The sequence below is a fragment of the Cupressus sempervirens genome, chromosome 6, assembly GCF_028749045.1.
Source record: "Cupressus sempervirens isolate cs-2001-9-10 chromosome 6, ASM2874904v1, whole genome shotgun sequence".
NCBI lineage: Eukaryota > Viridiplantae > Streptophyta > Pinopsida > Cupressales > Cupressaceae > Cupressus > Cupressus sempervirens.
In genome coordinates, this window is record NC_143123.1 from 146758996 (window position 1) to 146779532 (window position 20537).

General features: G+C 35.7%; 1 protein-coding gene across 2 annotated transcripts; it reads left to right on the forward strand.

Annotated features, from left to right (window-relative positions):
- The first annotated feature begins 1089 nt into the window (after window positions 1-1089).
- On the forward strand, window positions 1090-20197 carry EMB2769 (Cwf15 / Cwc15 cell cycle control family protein). Of its 2 annotated transcripts, none has more exons than XM_089787165.1 (8): window positions 1090-1307; window positions 1404-1563; window positions 18846-18949; window positions 19060-19110; window positions 19199-19289; window positions 19385-19478; window positions 19596-19693; window positions 19797-20197. In XM_089787165.1, exons 2-8 carry the CDS (start codon window positions 1433-1435, stop codon window positions 19918-19920), a joined length of 693 nt encoding a protein of 230 aa, XP_089643291.1. In that variant the 5' UTR covers window positions 1090-1307; window positions 1404-1432; the 3' UTR covers window positions 19921-20197. The 2 variants fall into 2 exon arrangements, with proteins under 2 accessions (XP_089643291.1, XP_089643290.1); XM_089787164.1 differs by having other exon boundaries at window positions 1090-1189.
- The last annotated feature ends 340 nt before the right edge of the window (window positions 20198-20537 follow it).

A 20537-nucleotide genomic window follows, 5' to 3' on the forward strand; every position in this document is an offset into this window, starting at 1 on the left:
ACAAGCTTGGAATCGCTCAGAAAATTATCTGAAAGGAATCTTCAATTTTATTTTTTCTTCTTCCTGAAAGTAAGACATGACAGTGCATAGAAATATAAATTAGCTCAAAGTAAGACATGGCTACACGCACAGAAACCATTGTAATGATCTAGTCAAAAGGACTGACTCTTTATTTATGTCAAAGAAAATGCTGGAATGATCCAGATAAAAGGAGCGACTCTTTATTTATGGCAATTTAATGCCAAAATTAAATAGGACGAGCAAACAAATATATATTAATGTCCAACAACTATTTATTATTGCCAATTTAAATATGTCTGAAACTAAAAAAGACACACCAACCACTGGCACACTGGCACATATTGAATCCAGATCGATTTTTGTAGAACACTGCATTAAATTTTATCAATGACCACTGCACAAATCTTTTGTGAAGGCACACTGACATAAGAAACAAATCTTGGGTACATATCTTTCTGACCCTTTCAAATTGCAATTTGACTGACTGAGTTTTGATAGTATTAATACCTGTCACTGTGCTAGCACTATGCTATACGTTTGCACAATACAATTCAATAGAAAAACTTTATTGTTTGATCAGTTAAAAGTTTTCGAAAAAAATTGAACACTGACTGTTCACTATATGCACAAATATTTATATAATGAAACATTATATTTGAATAGGAATATGTAATAATTCAAACATTTGATTGGTTGAAAAAAATTGAGATAAGCATCTCATGGATGCTATAGTATCCTGCCTTTGGCAAGAACTAATAAATAACCAATTTCAAATTCTTGTGTAGATACTCAATTCCACAACATTTATCTTGATCATTAAGAAACTAGAAATAATTATAAATTTTTAACTCATATAAAATTTCGCCTAAATCTAATATAGTATTAAAAACTTAAAAAGTGTGTGAAATTAGGTATAATGAGTACTCGTATTTTGGTCAATAGAATAAAACAAGGATATATTAAGAGAAAAGTTCATGATTAAATTTAATAATTAATAAAAACGGAGCCGACTATCCTTCCAATAATTGAGTTGATCTCTATGATACAACGTTTACGCCAGTCAAACTTACCTTCAGAAGATCTGTCGAAAGAATTCCGATTATTTTGCTTGCGCCTGCCAAAACAATTTTCTCTGTTTTTGGAATCGTTCCGAAAAAAGAAGAAAAGGGTACGCTGAGAAAATAAAATGTTTAAACTTACATAACATTTGTTTTAACTGAAATTTTTGATTCGAGCATTCAAAATTCGGTTTGCATATAAGCAACTTAATTTTGGTGAATTTCACGGTGAATCCGCTTGGAATTTCGCTGTTTTTTCAAACATTTTTTCTATGGATATTTTGTAGGGTTTGTATTTATTTAGCTAGGGTTTATTTTGTGCAGATAAAGGGTAATTGTGGTTTCTAGTAGCGATGACGACAGCAGCAAGGCCGACTTGGGCGCCTGCAAAGGGAGGACATGAACAGGGCGGGACTAGAATCTTCGGCCCCTCTCAGAAATTTTCCTCCCGAGATCTTGCTGCCCACACAAACTTAAAGACCAGGTATGTTTTCAATTTGTTTTTCTTTTTCAGTTTCTTATATACGTTCTGTTTTCAGCTGATTTGAAAATTTGCCGTTGCTCCTCTGCTGAGGAATAATAGTGTGGTTACTGGTTAATGTTTTATTTGTGTTATGCTTACATAAAAGGAATTTTTTTTTTTTACTAAAGAAAGGAATTTTAGAATGACGTCATATGATTAAATGGAAAATACATACAGTTAGCTGGTGCTTCATGTGCTATGTCATGTCTTCTGATTCTAGTTCGACACAGAAATAGAAAAAAAGGGCATCTTTTGGGGGGATGAAAATAGTTGCAGATTTTCTTGGAATGACGGAAACTGAAAAGAGGGCATAAATCTTGTTTATTCCTTTCGGAGGAGCTTTAAAATGACCTCTTATGGAAGGGTGATAGTAGTAAAGCCTACAAACACGATTGCGCGAAATTGACGGATGAAATAACCAGATTAGCCATCTTTAGTTGCAAGATAAAACTCTCACAATTAGATTTATGTTAAATTTTGGTTGAGTACGTGGGCGAGAGTGGCTCATTTGAATACGCTTATCATATCTCACAACAAAGAAACAGCAAGTATGGTTCATACTTACACACTTGGCATGTATCAGGGATATGGTTTGGGAATGATGAAGATAACAATGAGACCCAGTTTGATCAAAACCCACGTTGTTATCAGCTGTGAATGCTAACTTATGTGATAAAGAGCATATGCAAATGTTAGGGATAGATGCATTAGTATTGAATATTAAATAATATCTCCGTTTTTCTGCAAGCAATGCACTCATTGGAAGAATAATCTCTAGAACAATATGTACTTTTAAGAGCACCGACTTCATTGGAAAAATAATCTCTAGAACAATATGGACTTTTAAGAGCACTGACTTCATGGCTTTTGAAACTAGGGTTCAACTCAAATCCCTCTTTGCGAGTGAATAACTTGTAGAGTCTTCATAAGATTAGTAATCACATAATTCGAGGTTTGCATGGCAGAGGCCGTGTGTTTTATGACGACTATATTTGAGGAAGCCTTTTGGCCGAATTTGTATGGTTTCTTTTTTTCATAAAGATGTGCTGGATCAATGACACTCTTAACTTTACATTAAGGAGTAGGTCGGTTATTATAATTTGGAAATTACTTGTAAGGTACTATGACAATATTTACTGTTCTACACAAGCAGTGAAGTGCATTAAAAAAATATTGTATAATTTGTGTTATACTTTTTTTCAAGATCAATTTTCCTCTTGCAGATGTATATTCGCAAGACTGTCAGAGCGTCTTCTGTAAACTCCTATACATTAACAGGGACAACTTCGCTTTTATGTAATTCATAAACATGCAACATATGTATATTTATTGTAATGACATTTTCCAACTCAGTTCTTAGCACTACAAATTCTAGTATGATATACTAATCACAAGTGTCAAAATGAAAAATACAATTAGTGATACAATAGTATGTCCCAGTTGCCATTAAAATTTTATTAAATTTTTCTTCCCTCAAGTTAAGCCAAACCATTATCAAGACCATAGTTTGCAAATTCTATGAGTACTCTCCAAGTTGGTGAGTACTCTCTATTTTTCCTGCTTGGTGCGATTTTACAGTTTCACCCTTGCGATTTTATGGACATGCGAAAACATAGGTAACAAATGCTGATGCACATAATAAAATGCTGGTTAAGATGCATTTTCACATGTTTTTGCTAGGAAAGTGAGTTGTAAAATATTTGACAATAAATAAACACATGTTTATCTTTTTGAGTTACCTAAAAATGAAGTTATCTCTTCAAAGTTCAATTTACATGTTACATGATTATGAGTTGCATAAAATTAAGTTATCTCTTCAAAGTTCAACCATATGTAGTTGTAAGTTCTGTTAAGTAGTCTGACAGGCTTATTTTGAGGAAGAGTCCCGCTGGATTGTTCTGGCTTTCTGGGTTGTCTTATGCTGAGAAACATGGAAGTGGTGCCGGGAAATGTGAAAATTGGTTTTTGTGCATTGGCTCCCATCAAATGTTTTGCTGCCCACACCTTCACCACACAGCTTCTAGGCATCTTATACTGCCTTGCTATGAACAACAGTCCTTTTTCTTTATTTGTTGTGTTGTTCTGTTTTTAGCCTCCCTTCTCTTCATGACTAGTGCCTATTCAAAATTTACAATCACTTTCTTCGAACACCTGGTTCAGGGTTTAAGGTTTAGGATCATTGCATCTATGATTTGATAAAAAAAGAATTTGATTTTGTACTTCCTAAAATTGATTTCAAATTTGCACTGGTCAATAGCATTTGATTGAGAATTCTTAAGTCTATTCTTTGTCACAGCCAGTGAGGATGCTGTTAGAGGTCGCCCTGCATTCATCACAATCCATGAGGTGACACATCTTTGAGGATATGGCTCCACAGTGATAACTACATCTGACATATCCCCATCCATTAAGCTCAGGTCGATGTTCACACCCCCTTTCGAAGCTCATATATTTGCACAGGCAAGCAGATTGTTGAAGAGACAGTCTATGCAATTCTTTACATCTGCCAATTATATTAGCTTGTCACGGCACAGTCCAGCAGATACTAATCAATTGCAGCACTGTCTACAGTGCAATTTATAATTTTATATACACCGTACTGCAATGAAAATATTATAGTCTTACACTATTAACACTGGCTGCGGTTGCATATAAGTTATCCTGTTATTATTACCTTATATGATAGTCAAAATAATTGCAGTCTGGCAGATGCAAAACTGGAGAAGCAAGGAGTGGATCGATCTGCTATTGTTAGCAGGTGGCAAAAAGCACGGTGTTCCCTCAGCTCCTTATTTATCAAGTCTTCCTTTTACAATTTGCCCTGGATCCTGGCCTTTTTCAGACAGATCTGAGCCACATTTCAAAATTAATGCAAATTCATGCAGCTTGGTTTAAATTCTGTGTCAATATGGCTGTGTATCAAGTGTTATTGTTCTAATTTGTCCTATAGTGTCAAAATACTTTAAAACCCCAACACCTTGACCAGCAGAAACACATTTGCACTTGGAAAATCACTGGATTTTGCATGTGATGTACTCATTTTTTGGTGGAGGAGATATAAAAATTTGAAATTTCCCTTCCACCATTTTATGACGTGGCTTCCTTCATATAGTTTTTTTTTGGCAAATTGCTACCATGGGGGTAGCACCCTTTTCATTGATAAAAAAATATCAGTACATGAAAAATGTAAGAGGCACCAAAGATGGCAGAAGACCAAAAAAGCCACAATACCCGACCAGAGAAAGTGGGGAAGGCCACAATACATAAAAGAGGAACCATGTCCCAACAAAGTGAAGGGGTAAAAAACACAACCAAACAAAGTAGAGAAAACCAAGAAAGATTGCTGAAAAAGCTAAGCGCCAGGGATTTTTCTAGTGGCGATAATTGGCGAATATGTCCCGATCGGGCTATAGAAATTGGCGAAAAAACACCGTATACTAGTTGACCGGTTCGCCTAGATTTTATAAAATACTCATACAGTGGTCGGAACGCTTGCCACTATTATTACGTAATTTCAGTTTGGTAGTCGGGTTCTTCGCCCATATTTCTCTTTAATGTTTACTCATATTTGCCACGGAATTAAATGAGTGTCTTTTTCGACGATCATCATTCGCCAAATTCCCATTTTCCTATGTGAAATTTTTATTTGTCCTAGGACCCAATTCGCCATGCATCACACACAATGGGGTCCCAAATTCCTACCCTATTCGCCCACTCGATTACTTGAAATTACGCGAGGTTCGCCAAATATTAGTTATTATCATATGTAACGGTCGGCCCATTCGTTTGGCCCATTCGCCAAAATGAAAACGGTTTATTTGTAGTTGTCTATTTGAGATATACGAGTTTCATTATTGAAACATGCCGAAAGAAGGAGCCTTCTTCATAGTATTGCGATCAGTAGAGAATCGGAACGACTACGACTACGAGTCCATAGTATTTGATTGCAGCCTTAATTTGATGGAGATGTCACAGTCAAATTTAAATAGGAAGAGGAGTAGGACTAATGAAGGTGGAGATGTCCAAGAGAGGCCAATGAAATGCAGAAATATATCTTCATACTTTGGCGGGGGTAGACGCAACAGTGTTGGTCAAAGTAAGGAAGGTAGATCATCAGAGGAGCTTGTACAATCTCAACCTACACAGGAGTCCATTCAACAAATTGGGGAGCCTAATAAATCTGGTGATGGAGTTGCATAACCTGATATCTCTAATGAAGATGACCTTGAAGAAGAATATCCAGTAAATAACCAGTACCAGGACGAAGCAATTAACAGTAACACTAAAGGGAGAGGAAAATCGAAAGAAAAAACTGATCGTCAATGGGAGATGGCCAAGAGATTTAAATTTGATTGGGCAGAAAAGTATCCATTCATTAAGCCTGTGGACAATCCAATTGTAGGTGAGCCACCAGTAGAATGTAGATGTACAATTTGTAGTTGGAAGTATAAAAAGGAAAAGCGGTTGCAGCTTAAACTAGACACCATAGAGAAACATGTTGGTAAGATTTACGAAACCTCAACTGTAGATGGTAAGGAAATAAAAGTGGTAAGATATAAAACAAAGGAACAATGTCAACATAAAAGGAATGCTGAAAAATATTATATGTTTCAGAAATTTCAGACGAAGCCTGGTGAAGTTGAAGGTTCTATTAATTCTATTTTTGCAAAAGCAAGTGAAGTAGAAGAACGTGGAAAAGCTGTTCAATTAAGTAATGTTTTCTATATTTTGAGCAGAGGGCGTCCAATGACAGACTATCCAGAAATGAGTGGTTTTTTACGCTTTCTGAAAGTTCCTAACTATCTTGTCAGTCATTGGTCAATAAACAGTGGATGGGAATGGGCAAGTTGTATTGCGCAGGTTGAAATAGAGGATGTACAAAATAAAATAAAAGAGTCAAACTTTATTGCATTGTGCTTAGATGAAGTTACGGCAATAGATAATACATCGTGGGTATGCATGCATGTTTATATTGTACAGAATAATGTTTGCCAACCACATCTACTATCTGTTGCTAAATTGAGAGACAATGCGACAGCAGAAACTTTATTTCAGTTAGTAAAGAGCAATTTAATTGAATATAGAGCTATGGATGAATTGACAATAGCGAACAAGTTGGTCTGTGTTGGAGCGGATGGAGCTTCAGTAATGCAAGGTCAAAGGAATGGTCTTTGCACAAAGATGTAGGCTTCTTGTTCACCATATGTTGTTGGCATTCACTATATGGCCCATAGGATGAATTGTGCTTTTAGAGTTGTGAAGAAGTTTCCTTCAGTAAACAAGGTTGAAGATTTAGTAAGAGAGTTGTATGCATATTTTTGTCGAAGTCCCAAGCATTTTAGGGAATTTCAGCACTTTGCTAATGGAATTACCGATGGAAACAAGCTTCTAAAAGATGTTGATACTAGATGGATCTCTTTGGATGGACCAGTGCAACGAGTATTTTCCGAATATCAATCTTTGATTGGACTGATGTACGAAAATTGGGACAATGCAGAAAATCAAAGATGTGGCGACCTGCTTCGGAGGTTAAGCAATATAGAGACACTTTTGACTTTGGCATCTCTTCTTCCCATGCTAGAAGAAATGAGGTTAATTATGAAAAAAGCCCAGCAAAGAGCCATGTATATTGTAGAATATGCTCAATTGTGTAAAATGTCATGTCGAGCCCTCGATAGTCTTTATCGTACTAACCTAAATTTATTCAATGATAGATTTAATCACTGGCGGAAACTAACAGATTTGGACGATCCTGATAATTATTTAAAGATTGTTGAAAATGGAGATTTATGTGTTTGTGTAAGGGGATTTCAGATACCAATGTACTACAGTGCCCCAAAGAAGCGAGCTACAAGAGTTACAGGGGAAGAGTTTACCAAGATCGTCGAGTCTATAGCATCTACTACAAGGGACATAGCCTATAGAGTTTCCTCTGAAATAATATCACGATTTCCATATGACCAACTGCTTGAGGCCATGGCAATTGTGTTTCCTCAATATTGGTCCTTCAACAATAAGGAAGATTATCATAGAAGGCTGTTGATTTTGATAAAGGAATTTTGCAAATCTATAGAATTCAATGGAGTGACTGTCAACGGAATATTAGATGAGGGTCTTCTTAGACAGCAATCAGGCACCTTTGCAAGGACCATGAAGCATCAATATCAATTAATGCGTAACCCACATGAAGAGGGCTCGACAACAAAGCTTTGGACAGAACTAAAACATAGCACATTGTTGCGTGAAGAAATTTCAGAGTACTTCAAGCTTGCTGATCTATGTCAAACCATGATATTGGGTTCAGTGGAGGATGAGAGAGTTTTCATTGCTTTGGGCTTCCTAAAATCAAAGCTAAGAAACAAACTAGACAAGAATTTGGAATCATGCTTGAGGGTATACACATCTAGGTATGATGTTAATACTTTTCCTTATCAAAAAGCAATGGAAATCTGGAAGAAAAGATGCAAAAGAAGAGGGGTGGGCAACACCATTAACCAATCTCTTACAGCGACTTCAAGTGGGATAAGTACAGTTGGCAGTGGCACTGGCCATGGGATTGGGAATCATAGAAGCGGAGGTCAGAGTGAACTTGAAGTTGAAGAAGACACAAACGAAAATGAAGAGAACAATGAAGCAACTGGACTACCAGAATTGGATGATGATGACGACATAGAGATGAATTGGAAAATTTAGGAAATTTCTGCTAAATTAGCAGTGGCAACCCATAGGTATTTTTTGAACTTATTAACTACTATATGATATCCTATCATTCAAATTTCATTTTAGAAAAGCAAGAAATTAGAATGTATTATGTTTTATCATTAAAATTTGAGAACAAAGAGTATTATTACTGTAGAGTGTAGTTTATATCATGTCATCAATGATCATTCATATTTGAATTTGAAATTCCTGAATGAAATTTTGTTTTCTATTTTATTCATTTATTCAACATACATTGAATTGGAAAACATGAAAATTAGATAGAATCATAGATTCAATTCCACAATTAATAATTATTAATGGTTTTGATTTGCAATATTCAGCTAATATGGTACAATTCTTTTAAGCCAATGACCCTGAATTCCTTTTTATAGAAACAAGGGAGCAACAACAGCTTCAGGTCGATTTGCCTAATGTGAAGTCTCAAAATCTAAATCAGTAAGACATCTAGAAGTCTACAACATCTCTACAACTTTAGTTGTACATTTCTGCATTTGATAGGCCGATTTAGTAAATTAGCAATTTAGCATAGGCAATAGCATCTGCAAGACTGCAACATTGATCTTGTTCAAAAAACAAAGTTCAAACTTGTTACTTTAAACTCAATTCTAGAGTCTAGACTGTAGTATGTAGGATAATATGAAAGATATTCATATATAGTAAAGATATAGAGATGATTGAAACTGAAAGTACTTTCACATACAGACTATAAGTTTCTGTAGTATGCTCCATTCTTCTTCGGTTGGAAGGGCAAAATTTTTGATGTTATGGTAAATGACCTGCATTCTTGTCAGCATTCCATACTTGGAAGAGTGAGTTTCAAGCAATGTTCCTTCCACTAGTGCATGCAAATTTGTGAATGTTTTGATGCACTTTGCAATGCCTTCATGAGTTCTGTCCTGAGGAAGGTTGCCTAAATCAGAGGTTAGTTGGTCCTCCAATTTTTGTTTGTAAACTTCTCTTCCAACGAAACCCGTTGTTGAGAAATCAGGTCCAGGACTCGATAAACCAAGATATATCAATTTTGCTGTTTTATTGTTCATCTTGGTGAGCTTTGGCCCAAATAAAGCAAGAACTTCTTCTGCTTCTGTTGGTTTTTGACATTTATGAAATATAGAGGTTGCCTTTATTATTGAACCAATGCGGTCTTGAATTCCCTTGCTTGCCAAATGCCTGTTAGCAGTGCTGATGATTTCTTCCATAATCCGCTTTGCAGTTTTCTGTCTCTGACCAAAACTTTTGTTCTCCTCAAGTTGCTCTTTCAGCTTCCCAAAAACATCTATAAGAGTTTCGTAGAGTTCGAACCAATCACACAACCTATCAGCAGATTTCTTTATTTGCCCCCAGAAGTAATTTTTTATTTGCTTTACTGTATTATTTACATGGTCATTCAAGCTATTTTCATATTTTTTAATAGTATCATTTGCCTTCTTTAGGTCTTCTTTCATTTCTGATACTGGTATTCACTATGTTTTCTTATTTGCTCTGCTTTATTTTCCCACCCTTTTGCTTTCTCTTCCCACTGTTTTGTTTTTACCCTCTCATTTTCCAAGTCTTTATTTAACTTATTGTTTACATTTGCAGCATTCTCCAAGTTTCTGTATAACTTTGTTGAAGAATCTTTTTCATCCTGAAGTTTTTTTTCCATTTTTTCCAAATTTTCCCTCAGAGTTTTCAGTTCTGCGTCCATTTGTTCTTGCTGTTCAATTGCTTCTTTAGAGCCAAAGGATGAATTTTTTATCCTTTTCTCTAATTCTTTGCACCTGTTTACTACTCCTTTCTCACTTGCCTTTACATTTGCTAGGTCTGCCTTTAACTTATCTATTGTGCCTTGAAGCTTTCTTTTCTCTCTCTCCAACTTCATCACTGAACTATAGACTACTTGGTTGGTCATTTTGGACACATTTATCTTGTCCACATTTTTAATTTTGGATAAATCCATTTGGAGGGTGCTAACTTGAAATTCAGATGGATTTGACTGACTCTGTGGTGGATTGTTATCTCTAGCTGGGGGCATAACAACCATGAATTCCATCATATCTTTATCTGGGTCATATGTGGGAAATAACCTGTTGGTTGCAGGTTTTGCATCACAAGCTGCAGCAATTGCTTCCATCTTCATTGTCTTAGTATTTTGTCTATTCTTGTTTTTTGATTTTTCATAATTAGTTACAAATTCATTGTAACGAAAATCGGGATTTTGTGAGACAATTGAATGTTTGAATTGTGAAATAGCAGTAGCACTTGCACTGATGTACGAGCTTCCACCAATACCATGAGGATAACCAACACCTAGACCCATTAGTGGGGTTTGTGGACTGTTCTGAGGGTTTTGTCCTGAAGGATGGGCAATTGTTGGACTCACAGTCACCACTGGCATTGTTGTACTAGTAGTACTACTAATACTTGTCATAACCTTCTGCTTCTTTACACTTTCTTGATCTCCGGGACCAATTTTTTTTGCATCTATATGCAATGTTCTTTTCAGACCACTAGTTGTAGTTATACCCATGATATCTACAGCTGTGGGAGTGACAGTTGATTTAGATTGAATCTGAGTGCTTGGAAGTGGAACTGTAAATGAAGCAGGAACAAATTTAATTAACTAAGATGAATCCAATGTGGATGGAATTGACTGAGTTGATGATTGATCTCCATGTCCAAGGCCTGGTTTCTGACCATGTTTTGGTGCTACAGTTGGTGGTTGAGGTGGTAACCAAACCCCTTCTCCACTGGGACCCAGACCACCCGAACCTTGGTAGCCCATTTTTTCTACAATTTCTACCCCTTTGCTATATAGAAGTTTGGTGGATGCATCAACTCCTCTCTGAATTTGTGTACTGGATGAGGGATTCAAAGAATCTTGGTCATCGTAATCATTATTAGTATCACTGTGATGTGCTTCAGGTGGATGCTCCTTATTCCACAATTCGTCAAACATTGTATCCTCTTCAACCTCATCACGATCTGCAGAGGTCTTTGGCTCACCGAGATTCTTCCGTATTTCCCAAAATTGAGAAATTTTGCTTCAACTCCATTTAGCATCTATACATTCATTCATTAGCTCTTTTGGAATAGGTTTTGTAGATGGTTTATTAGCTTTCTTGTAGAAATTGGACGATGTCATGCCTTGCACTTTTCCTTTCTGTTTGTGCAATGCCATTATTTGTGATGACAATTCCTGTATTGACATTATTTTTAGCAGCATATTTCTCCATCTGTTTTTTGACCTCCTCCCAGGATTCCATGTTTTTAAATTTTTCAATCAAAGGCATACTTTCATGTTGATATTTGCTTGTAGAAGTCCCAATGCCCTTAAGCCTTGCTCCAATTATGTTCAGTGGATCATACTGCCAGTGACTGTCAACATCAAATCGAAAAATTGAAAAAAAGGCTTCTACCACGTTGAATCCTCTTCTCTCAAATGCGAACTCTCCAAAGGAGAATGGCAAGGAGGGAAATATCATTTTCTTTTGTTGACCATGAAAGAGTACATCTGTGCTCTCCATTTGTCGTACATATTCCAATGCAAATATCCTCTCTGTTACATGTATTGGAAGTTTGTAGGGTTCTACCCATGAACCGTAAAACCTTAACACAGTGTACTCTTCCATTAAGTACCAGTCAGCCAATTGTAGTTCACTTCCGAGTTGAATGCAATTTCTACAAGTAACAGGCAATCTAGGCATTGGAGTGCCTATAATTTTATGGTACATTGGTGCCAAAAAGAAGTCTACAAAATTGTTGTAGTTCCTTCTGTTATCAATCATCCTTATCTGAAGTGTCCACTCATATATTGGATTTTGGCCTTGAGTCTGACTGCAAAGCTTGTTTGCCTCAAATAGTGCACGATGCTTTGCTAGGAGAAGATAGCAAAAGTAGGTTGTGAATCTAAATGTCTTCTCTGAACCTCTTTGAATCATTAGTAATTAATCTTGCATGCAACGAACAATGTGCTCAATAAAACGATATCTTACTGGTTCTTTTTTAAAATGAATATGATAAAGCATTTCAAGAATGCCGGCATCCACTTGTTTGTTACTATCCAATCCCAAACAAAATGCTAGCAAGGAAATATTGTCCTGTGCCCATGGCACAAAAAATTCAAAATCATAAGGAGGCATGTGATTTGGACTCAGCCTACAACCGCTTGTTATTCCTCTGATATAAGAATCTCTTTGTTTTGCATCTAATTTTTCATAATCATCTGCCAGCTTTCCCAGGTCAATATGTACGTTTGACTGTTGTTGTTGAAACTCTAGGTTCAACAGACTAGCAAATTCACTCTCATTTATGGACAAAATTTCATCTTGAGTAATTTTATTCACAATTGCTTTTCTATTTTCATCATAATTTTCGGCGCAGAGCATAACAATTTCTAGGCAAGGGAATACTTGAGGTAACGCCATGTGTGTCGACCCAGCTACCCACGGTGCAATTTTATTTGTAGTTGCATTTACACTAGGGTTAAATGAACAAAATTTTGAAGCCTTATTTGGATCGTTCCACTTGTTTTCAAGTGCAAATCTTATCTCCATTATACCCTTATTTCCATGAATAACAGGATCATGTATATCATGGAATAAATCACTGAAACTTGGTGTTTTAAGCATATTGTGGAATTCTGTTATTTTGCCCATCTTGTTATTCTTGGTATTTGTTTTGCCCATCATGGTAAATATTTAAACACAACTACAAGCCTACAGGGGTGATTCAAAATTAAAACCTTACAGACTAAATTTTTTTTATATAATATAAACAGTAAAGTTGTAAATCAAGAGGCTTGAAAAATTTAAAATGCGGGACATAAATTTTCAGGATTTTAGTAGTTACACTTACCCGTTCACGTTCACGTTGCCCTTAGTTTTGATTTTTGTAGAGAGCTGAGAGACTGTAGTTTGTTGCTTTACTTGGACCACAATCCTCAACCCAGAAATTAAGAATCCGTAACTTTGTTGCGTTGTAACTTTGTAAATTGTAACCCCTTTCTAATTTCTAAATCTGCAGACAACGTATAACTATAAAATTAAAGAAACTTAACGCGCCAAAATTGTACAATCTGTACTCTATAGTCTATAGTTGTCACACTTGTCACACAGTACACTTTCAGTTTAAATGAGAGTGGAATCGTGGACCACTAGTTACTAGACACGTGTTAAGTGTTAACTAACCCATCATAATGTATTAATGTCATTCATAACGTCACTGTTAACTGCAAGTGGAATGTGATTATGTCAATGTGTTAACTGAGCAGTGACACGTGTCATGATTTCAGGACACGTTTGAAATGACAGGGTTTCCTTAACCTTTCAGCCCGAAACTCAACTTCGGTCGTTGATCTATAAACATCCAACGACACCGGTGAATGGTGTGGTGGCCCTATGGGTCATGGGTCCCTCTCCCATTAACTAAGCTAGTCAGGTATCAGGATGACTCACATCACGAGTTAGATGTGTCAGTGTCACATCATCACCAAATTGAAATGATGTTGTTATTTGTTGGTCGACTGAGGAGTTTAGTGACACGTGTCATGATTTTGAGATGCGTTTGAAATGACAGGGTTTCTTTTTCCTTTCAACCCAAAACTCAACTTCTGTCGTTGATCTATTAACATCCAACGATAATGGTGATTCGTGAACGGTGTGGTGGCCCCGTGAGACTACCGAGTTGCATAATTGCATATACAGAGTAATTTAAGATGATATTACTATTTAATTTTAACTAAATATTTGGGAAAACAACTAGCTAGCACAATCAAAACTAATATTAATAGATTTTTCAGACATTATCTATACATTAATATTTTGAATTAATATTAATATTATTAATCATCTTGAGATTTAATATATAAGTGCTAATCATATAATTAACATGGGTCAATGAGTTTGCCTCAAATCCGCAAATCAAAATTACAATTTAATATACTTGTTAATTTATAAAAATTAAATTAAATTTGCTATATAGCTAAAATTAAATATATTTCATCAGACACAGATATATATCTAAAATTTGTATTAAAATATTAATATTATATATTCACAAATTATATCTCTAACTAATATTATTTATCTTTAGCTATCATATTTCTACTTTCTTTTCGCAATAGGCAGGGATTCGTGCTCCAACAGAGCTCTTGTAGTTGTTATTATTATTATTATTATTTTTTGGCAAAACTTTATTTAAAATCAAAAGAAGTGGAGAATGAATCTTCTGCGCAAGCAACAAAATACATGAAATAATAAAATTTTACCTAACAATTGTAATGAAGGTAAAAATGCAATTATTTACATAATTAATCTTGGTAGTTTAACTTTACTATTTGGACATTAGTTATTAGTATCTGCCGTAGGAACTATAGGCAACAAACTTTTTAAACCAGTGTTTGAAATAAACAAATTTAACCAATCAAGTTTCACATAATTTTTTAATAATAAGTAATAACATATTTTGCTATTAGGTAAAGTTTGAGGCAGGAACTACGCTGCTCTACAACCTTGTTTCTAGGGGAAATGTATTAGTGATTATCATTATAAATAATATTTTATATTCACATAGGCTTTTATAAACAATTCAATAAATGCAAAATATTGCAATGTTGCATAAGTAAGCATAAGAAGTTAAAACAATGAAATACAATTTTATATGGAACTGAAACTCTAGAAATTTCATTGATATTTCTTGAAATTTACAAATTTACAAAATCAGGGGAAAACCCTAGACTCTAGTACTACTGTACTATTCGTCATAGAAACCACTAGAATTGACCATGGTTGCGAATTCTTGTAGCCAGTGGTTGCCATCTTCCACTTCACCCAGGAAAACCATTTTCAAAGAAAATTCAACCCAATTCTTGCGCATTTCCTATGGTGCTTCAATTGCCCAACAGTCAAGCCCAGTAAAAATGGTTGCAGGACCACATTCTGGCCAGGTTCCAGAAGCTTGTGGACTTCACCCGCCCAAGGGATCCCCACTCCTAAAACTGCATGAGTGACAATTTCAATGTCATCGCCCAAATATACTACTTTAAAATTTTTCTTCAGGAGCAGCACAATTTTGGCCCTTGCTTCTTTGAGGTCAAGCAGGGAGGCTAGAAATTGTGACGTAATGTCATTGTTGACACGATATCGATTCTCATTCTCCAAAAACTCACACCCCAGAACCGTTTTGACAGCAGTAATAACAAACTTCACAACAAAGCATGAGACAATCTCATTGCAAATTGACAAGAGGTTTTTCTCAGGAACATGACCTAGAAACGCCTTTTGCTCCTCTTCCAAAGTGCATCTCAGGCAAATAGGGTTGTCCATCTTTACTGCAAAGTTCAAACTCTAAGTTCTAACAGACTAACACCAAACAATCCAGACCTATCGACTACCAAAAATGAGATGAGCAATGATGAAAGAAGTAGCTCAATCGCCTATAAATAAGCTTGGTGGGCAGGGTGCCAGGGATTATTTATTTTTTCCCTAAATAAGCTTAGCTGTTGAGAAATATTTCTTAAATATTTGTTCGTCCGACTGCCAATTCAATTACATTAAATTAGCAAATATTCTCAAATCTTGAACATAATTGCAAGTACGTGCTGAAAAGGCCAAATTGTAATTAAACACTAACACCGTCCATTGTCTTGTAATGCGTGTGAAGCCGCTTAACCGATGGAAAAGGCCAATTGTAATTAAGACTAATAGTACTATTGCTAGTGGACTGTGGCATGTCCTGTAATGTGTGCGAAGTTGCTTAGCCGATGGAAAAGGCCAATTGTAAATTGTGATTAACAGCGACAAGACATCAATATACTATCTCTTGCAACTTAAGTGATACACGCTAGACAGAAACGTGTCACCATTCCGGACACTTGAACAAGGTCGAGGCTTCATTCTAGACGTTTGGTCCCGAAATAAACCTTCAACCGTTGATATATTATCGTCGGACGGTAGTCTGAATCATGTAATTAATAATCTATATGTAATTAATGTTTATCATTTAAATAACCCGAGCTTTGTTCATTTTAAATTTTAAATTTTTGTTTATAATCTACATGTAATTAATGTTTATCATTTCAATCATCCGAGCTTTGTTCATTTTGTATTGGTAATAATAATAAGATATCTTTCGGCTTATTATATATAGTTATAGATAAACTAAACTGCAATGGTATTGGTAACTGTTGATAAAAAACTGTCAGAAATTGGCTGTACAATTTGGGAAGTGGTGTGTGGTTAGTGGTAGCGTACTAGTGAGAGAATGTCGCTATCACTGACATGACATTTAATTCTTTCCGGATACATTGTACTCCGCAGGCAACTTACCTTGATACGTGTCAACATTCCAGTGACTACCTTGACAATGCTTCTTCCTTCAAGAAATGTTGGCCGAAATTAAACCTCAGCCATTGATCTTGGATCATTAGACGATCTGAGTTCTCAAATAATACATTTAACATAATTACAGTGGTAGTGGCAAAGATTATGTTTCCATAATGTACGGTCAAACAACCACGTCTTTAAACCATCACTTGCCACTTGCCAATAATTTATGTAAGTTGGTATCTTAGGTTAGGCTACTTATTTCCCATCTTTTGAAAATAGCCATACCAACTATAACTTTCTGAAAACCATTCGCCATAACAAATAAATTAATTCAATTATTTGGAAAATAATTTCGCCATTTTTAAGGTATCGGTTATTAAAATATTCGCCAACCAATATCCATATTTCAAAACATAATTCGCCATCAATATTAATAATTTTATTAAAAACAAAAATTATAATCGCCATTATTTTATAAAAATTGTCTAAACTATTAAAAAATTCGCCACCAAATATCCATCGATTGACGCATAATTCGCCAACACTATTAATTTTATTTTCACCCAAATGACATGTGATTCACCACAATTTTATAAATTTTGGGAGCGGGGGGTTCCTTAAAGTTATCCCTGCTAAGCGCTGGGTGAAAAGAAAGATACAAGTGGCGAGCACAAGGACCCAAGCAAGAGAAGCCCAATAGAGAAAACGAGATCCGGTATAGAACAAGGAGATACCATCATGCCCATCCAAGTACCCAGACCCCGACACATAGGATGAGAATAGATACATTAGAAGCAGAAAGCTGATACATGATCCATTGCTAGACTGAAGGGGCCAGTTATGTCCTCCCCTTACCCATGAACACATCTAGGTGCAACTACTGGTAAGGGGCACAGTTGCGCCCTTAGACTTGTGAGGTATGGCTTGATAGAAGGAAGCTCCACTTCACATGCAAATTCTTCCCTCTACTGTTTGTTTGATTTACATCCAATCTTCTTCCTGGGAGGTTGTGGCTTGATCACTCTGGCAGCCGATTGTGAAATTGGTCTGGGCATAATGACATCAAGCTCATCCACAAAAGTATCCTTGGAGAAATCATCAACATAAGCAGTTGATTGAGAGACTGATCTTGGTTCAACAATATCCAGTTTGTCCTAGATCAGATAGGGGCTGACATCTGAGATGTTGTGATTAATCAATTCATATTCCATTTGGTGGACCATGACATGAGAGGGATTATCCGCCTGTGGGCCGATGTTGATATCACCAGCATCTGCCTGTGATCATTTGTTGATGTTACCAGTGATTACCAGTGACCACCTGTGGGCTAATGTTGATGTCCGCCAAAGCCATAAATGTAGTAATGGCCTTACAGACCTTTCTCGGTTTAATCCCTGGGCTAATGTTGATGTCTGCCACAGCCATAAATGGAATGGCCTTACAGATCTTCCTCGGTTTAATCCCTGGGCAGTAATCAGCTAGCTGTGGAATTGACAGTGAACTAAAAAAAAACATTTTCTTGAGCATCCAGTGTGTAGCAGTAGAGATGGGGTAGAAAGCCTCTTTATGTTTGCGGGTCCGACATTGAAGGCAGAAGAAACATTCTTTTTCAATTTCCAAATTTTGGTTCCAATCCCCAAAGGATGAAGATAAGCAGATTGTAATTGAATTTTTACAAAAGAAAAATGTAAATAATTTTTAAAAGGTCGTAATTCTTCACATGCCCATTGACTTTTGATTAAAAAACTTCAGTTTATATTGTTTATATATTTTCTAATATTTTTATTTATAAAGACATTAAAATGATACTCATATATTTTTAACATATATGTCATGAGGAGGTTTATCTGACAGTTTCTTGAGCTAAGAAAACATTGATCTACTGGGCATTTTAGTTATACTAATTAATGTATAATTATCATTTCACTATAACAGCCAGCACCTATTCCAAGTTAAATGTGGTTCTGAATGGGTAGCATCATATGGATTATATATAGGCCATAGCTATTTCAGCCTGCTTTATAGCATTCTCAGGATTAGTCCTAACTAATTTGAAAACTAGGATTTAGACATATCATTCTTATTCTATTAAAAAATTGAATACTTTGACCATCACGTTGGGCATATGATAATCTCCAGACTGCAATGTTGCATCTGATTATAAATTAGCAATTTGTTTTTTTAATAAAGCATACCAATGATCCTTTATTTCAGGAAGGAAGGCCAAGATACTCAAGATGAACTCCGTAAAAGAAACCTCAGAGAGGAACTTGAAGAACGAGAACGTAGACACTTTTCAAAGGATAAAGGATATGTTGGTAAGCATTGCATAATGATATTTGAATCTTACCGTGCTTGTGGAAATACTAAATAGAGGTTAGTGGCTCTGAGTTTGATGCATGTGCTTGCATTGTGTCTTTTGTTGCAGATGAAAGAGACCACAGAAAAGGACCCAGTACAGGGAATCTTTATCTCGAAGGTTGGCATTTTTTTGTTTTACAACTGTAGTATTACTCTGGATATGTTGGATACACTTTTTTTAATTCACAGTCTTTTGGTTTTTGCAGGTTCTAAAAGAGAACCTGAAGACAGATTGGCTCCTCGTAATATAGATGCTGATGATTCTGATGTTGATGTAAAAAGTGATTCAGATGAAAGGTAGTCTAAGCTGATAGGTTTATTACAATGTTTCATATTATTGTACACTGAGGACTACTTTTTATTGCACACTGATGACCGTTTCTTAATTATAGTGGTAGCGATGATGATGAGGAGGATGACACAGCAGCTCTATTGGCAGAATTAGAGCAAATAAGAAATGAAAGAGCCGAAGAGAAGAAGCGCAAAGTAAGATGCTTTTCCATTTAAAGTTTTCTGTAGCTCATCAAATTTTAAATGTTTAGATCAAATGTAGCAGCTTCATTGTGCTTTTCAAATTTATATGTTATTTTTCCATTGTGTTAGGATCGACAAAAGCAAGAAGAAGAGTTAAAAGTAAAGGAAGCTGAATTGATACGTGGCAACCCATTGATGAATCCTACTTCGTTTAATGTGAAGAGGAGGTTTGTTCAGAAATTCCTTTTCTTTATGTCTCGTGTTATAACTTGAAGCCTAGTCTCTTAGCTCAGATTCTAATGATGGAATGTGATGGAATGTGCTATACAGATGGGATGATGATGTGGTTTTCAAGAACCAAACACGAGGTGAAGCTAAGGTTCCAAAGCGATTCATTAATGACACTATAAGAAGTGATTTTCACCGCAAATTCTTGCACAAGTACATGAAATAATGCATTTACAAACAAAATGCAGAGTGATGTAGTGGATATTTGATCTTTGCTGTAAACTCATTCCGCAAATTGAAGCTTTGGATATTGTTCTCAACTCGTACATGTGTATTTTGATAAGACATAAATTGACGGAACCATAGCTGGAGTATCTGATATTAGCAAGCTGCCAAAAATTTCTAAATATGTTGTCTAATCTCTGGGAATCTTGCTGTGTATTACAATCAACTATCTAGTGGAAACTGGATTTCAAATACAACTTACCAGTTACCAACACTAACGCTTTTCCACTGATTCATGAGCTCAAGTTTCTTAGCTTGTGTTTTTTTTGTTTTACAGTCATGATCAGTCTTTACGTATGCAAAATTTATATGAAAACTTTGAGGTAAAATAGGCAGAATACTTCTATGAAATTAATGTGGCTAGCGAGATGCAAGATACTATATTGAATGAAAGGATTTAATGTTATCTTTTTCTGTGCTGTCAACTATTTTGTAATTCTCTACAGTTTGTGTAAAAGAATATATTTCACAATTTTTCATGAGGTCTGCTACATGCCATTAGCTGATTGGAGGTCATGATATGTTTTTACCAAAAAATGTTAGACTTGTCAAGATGAA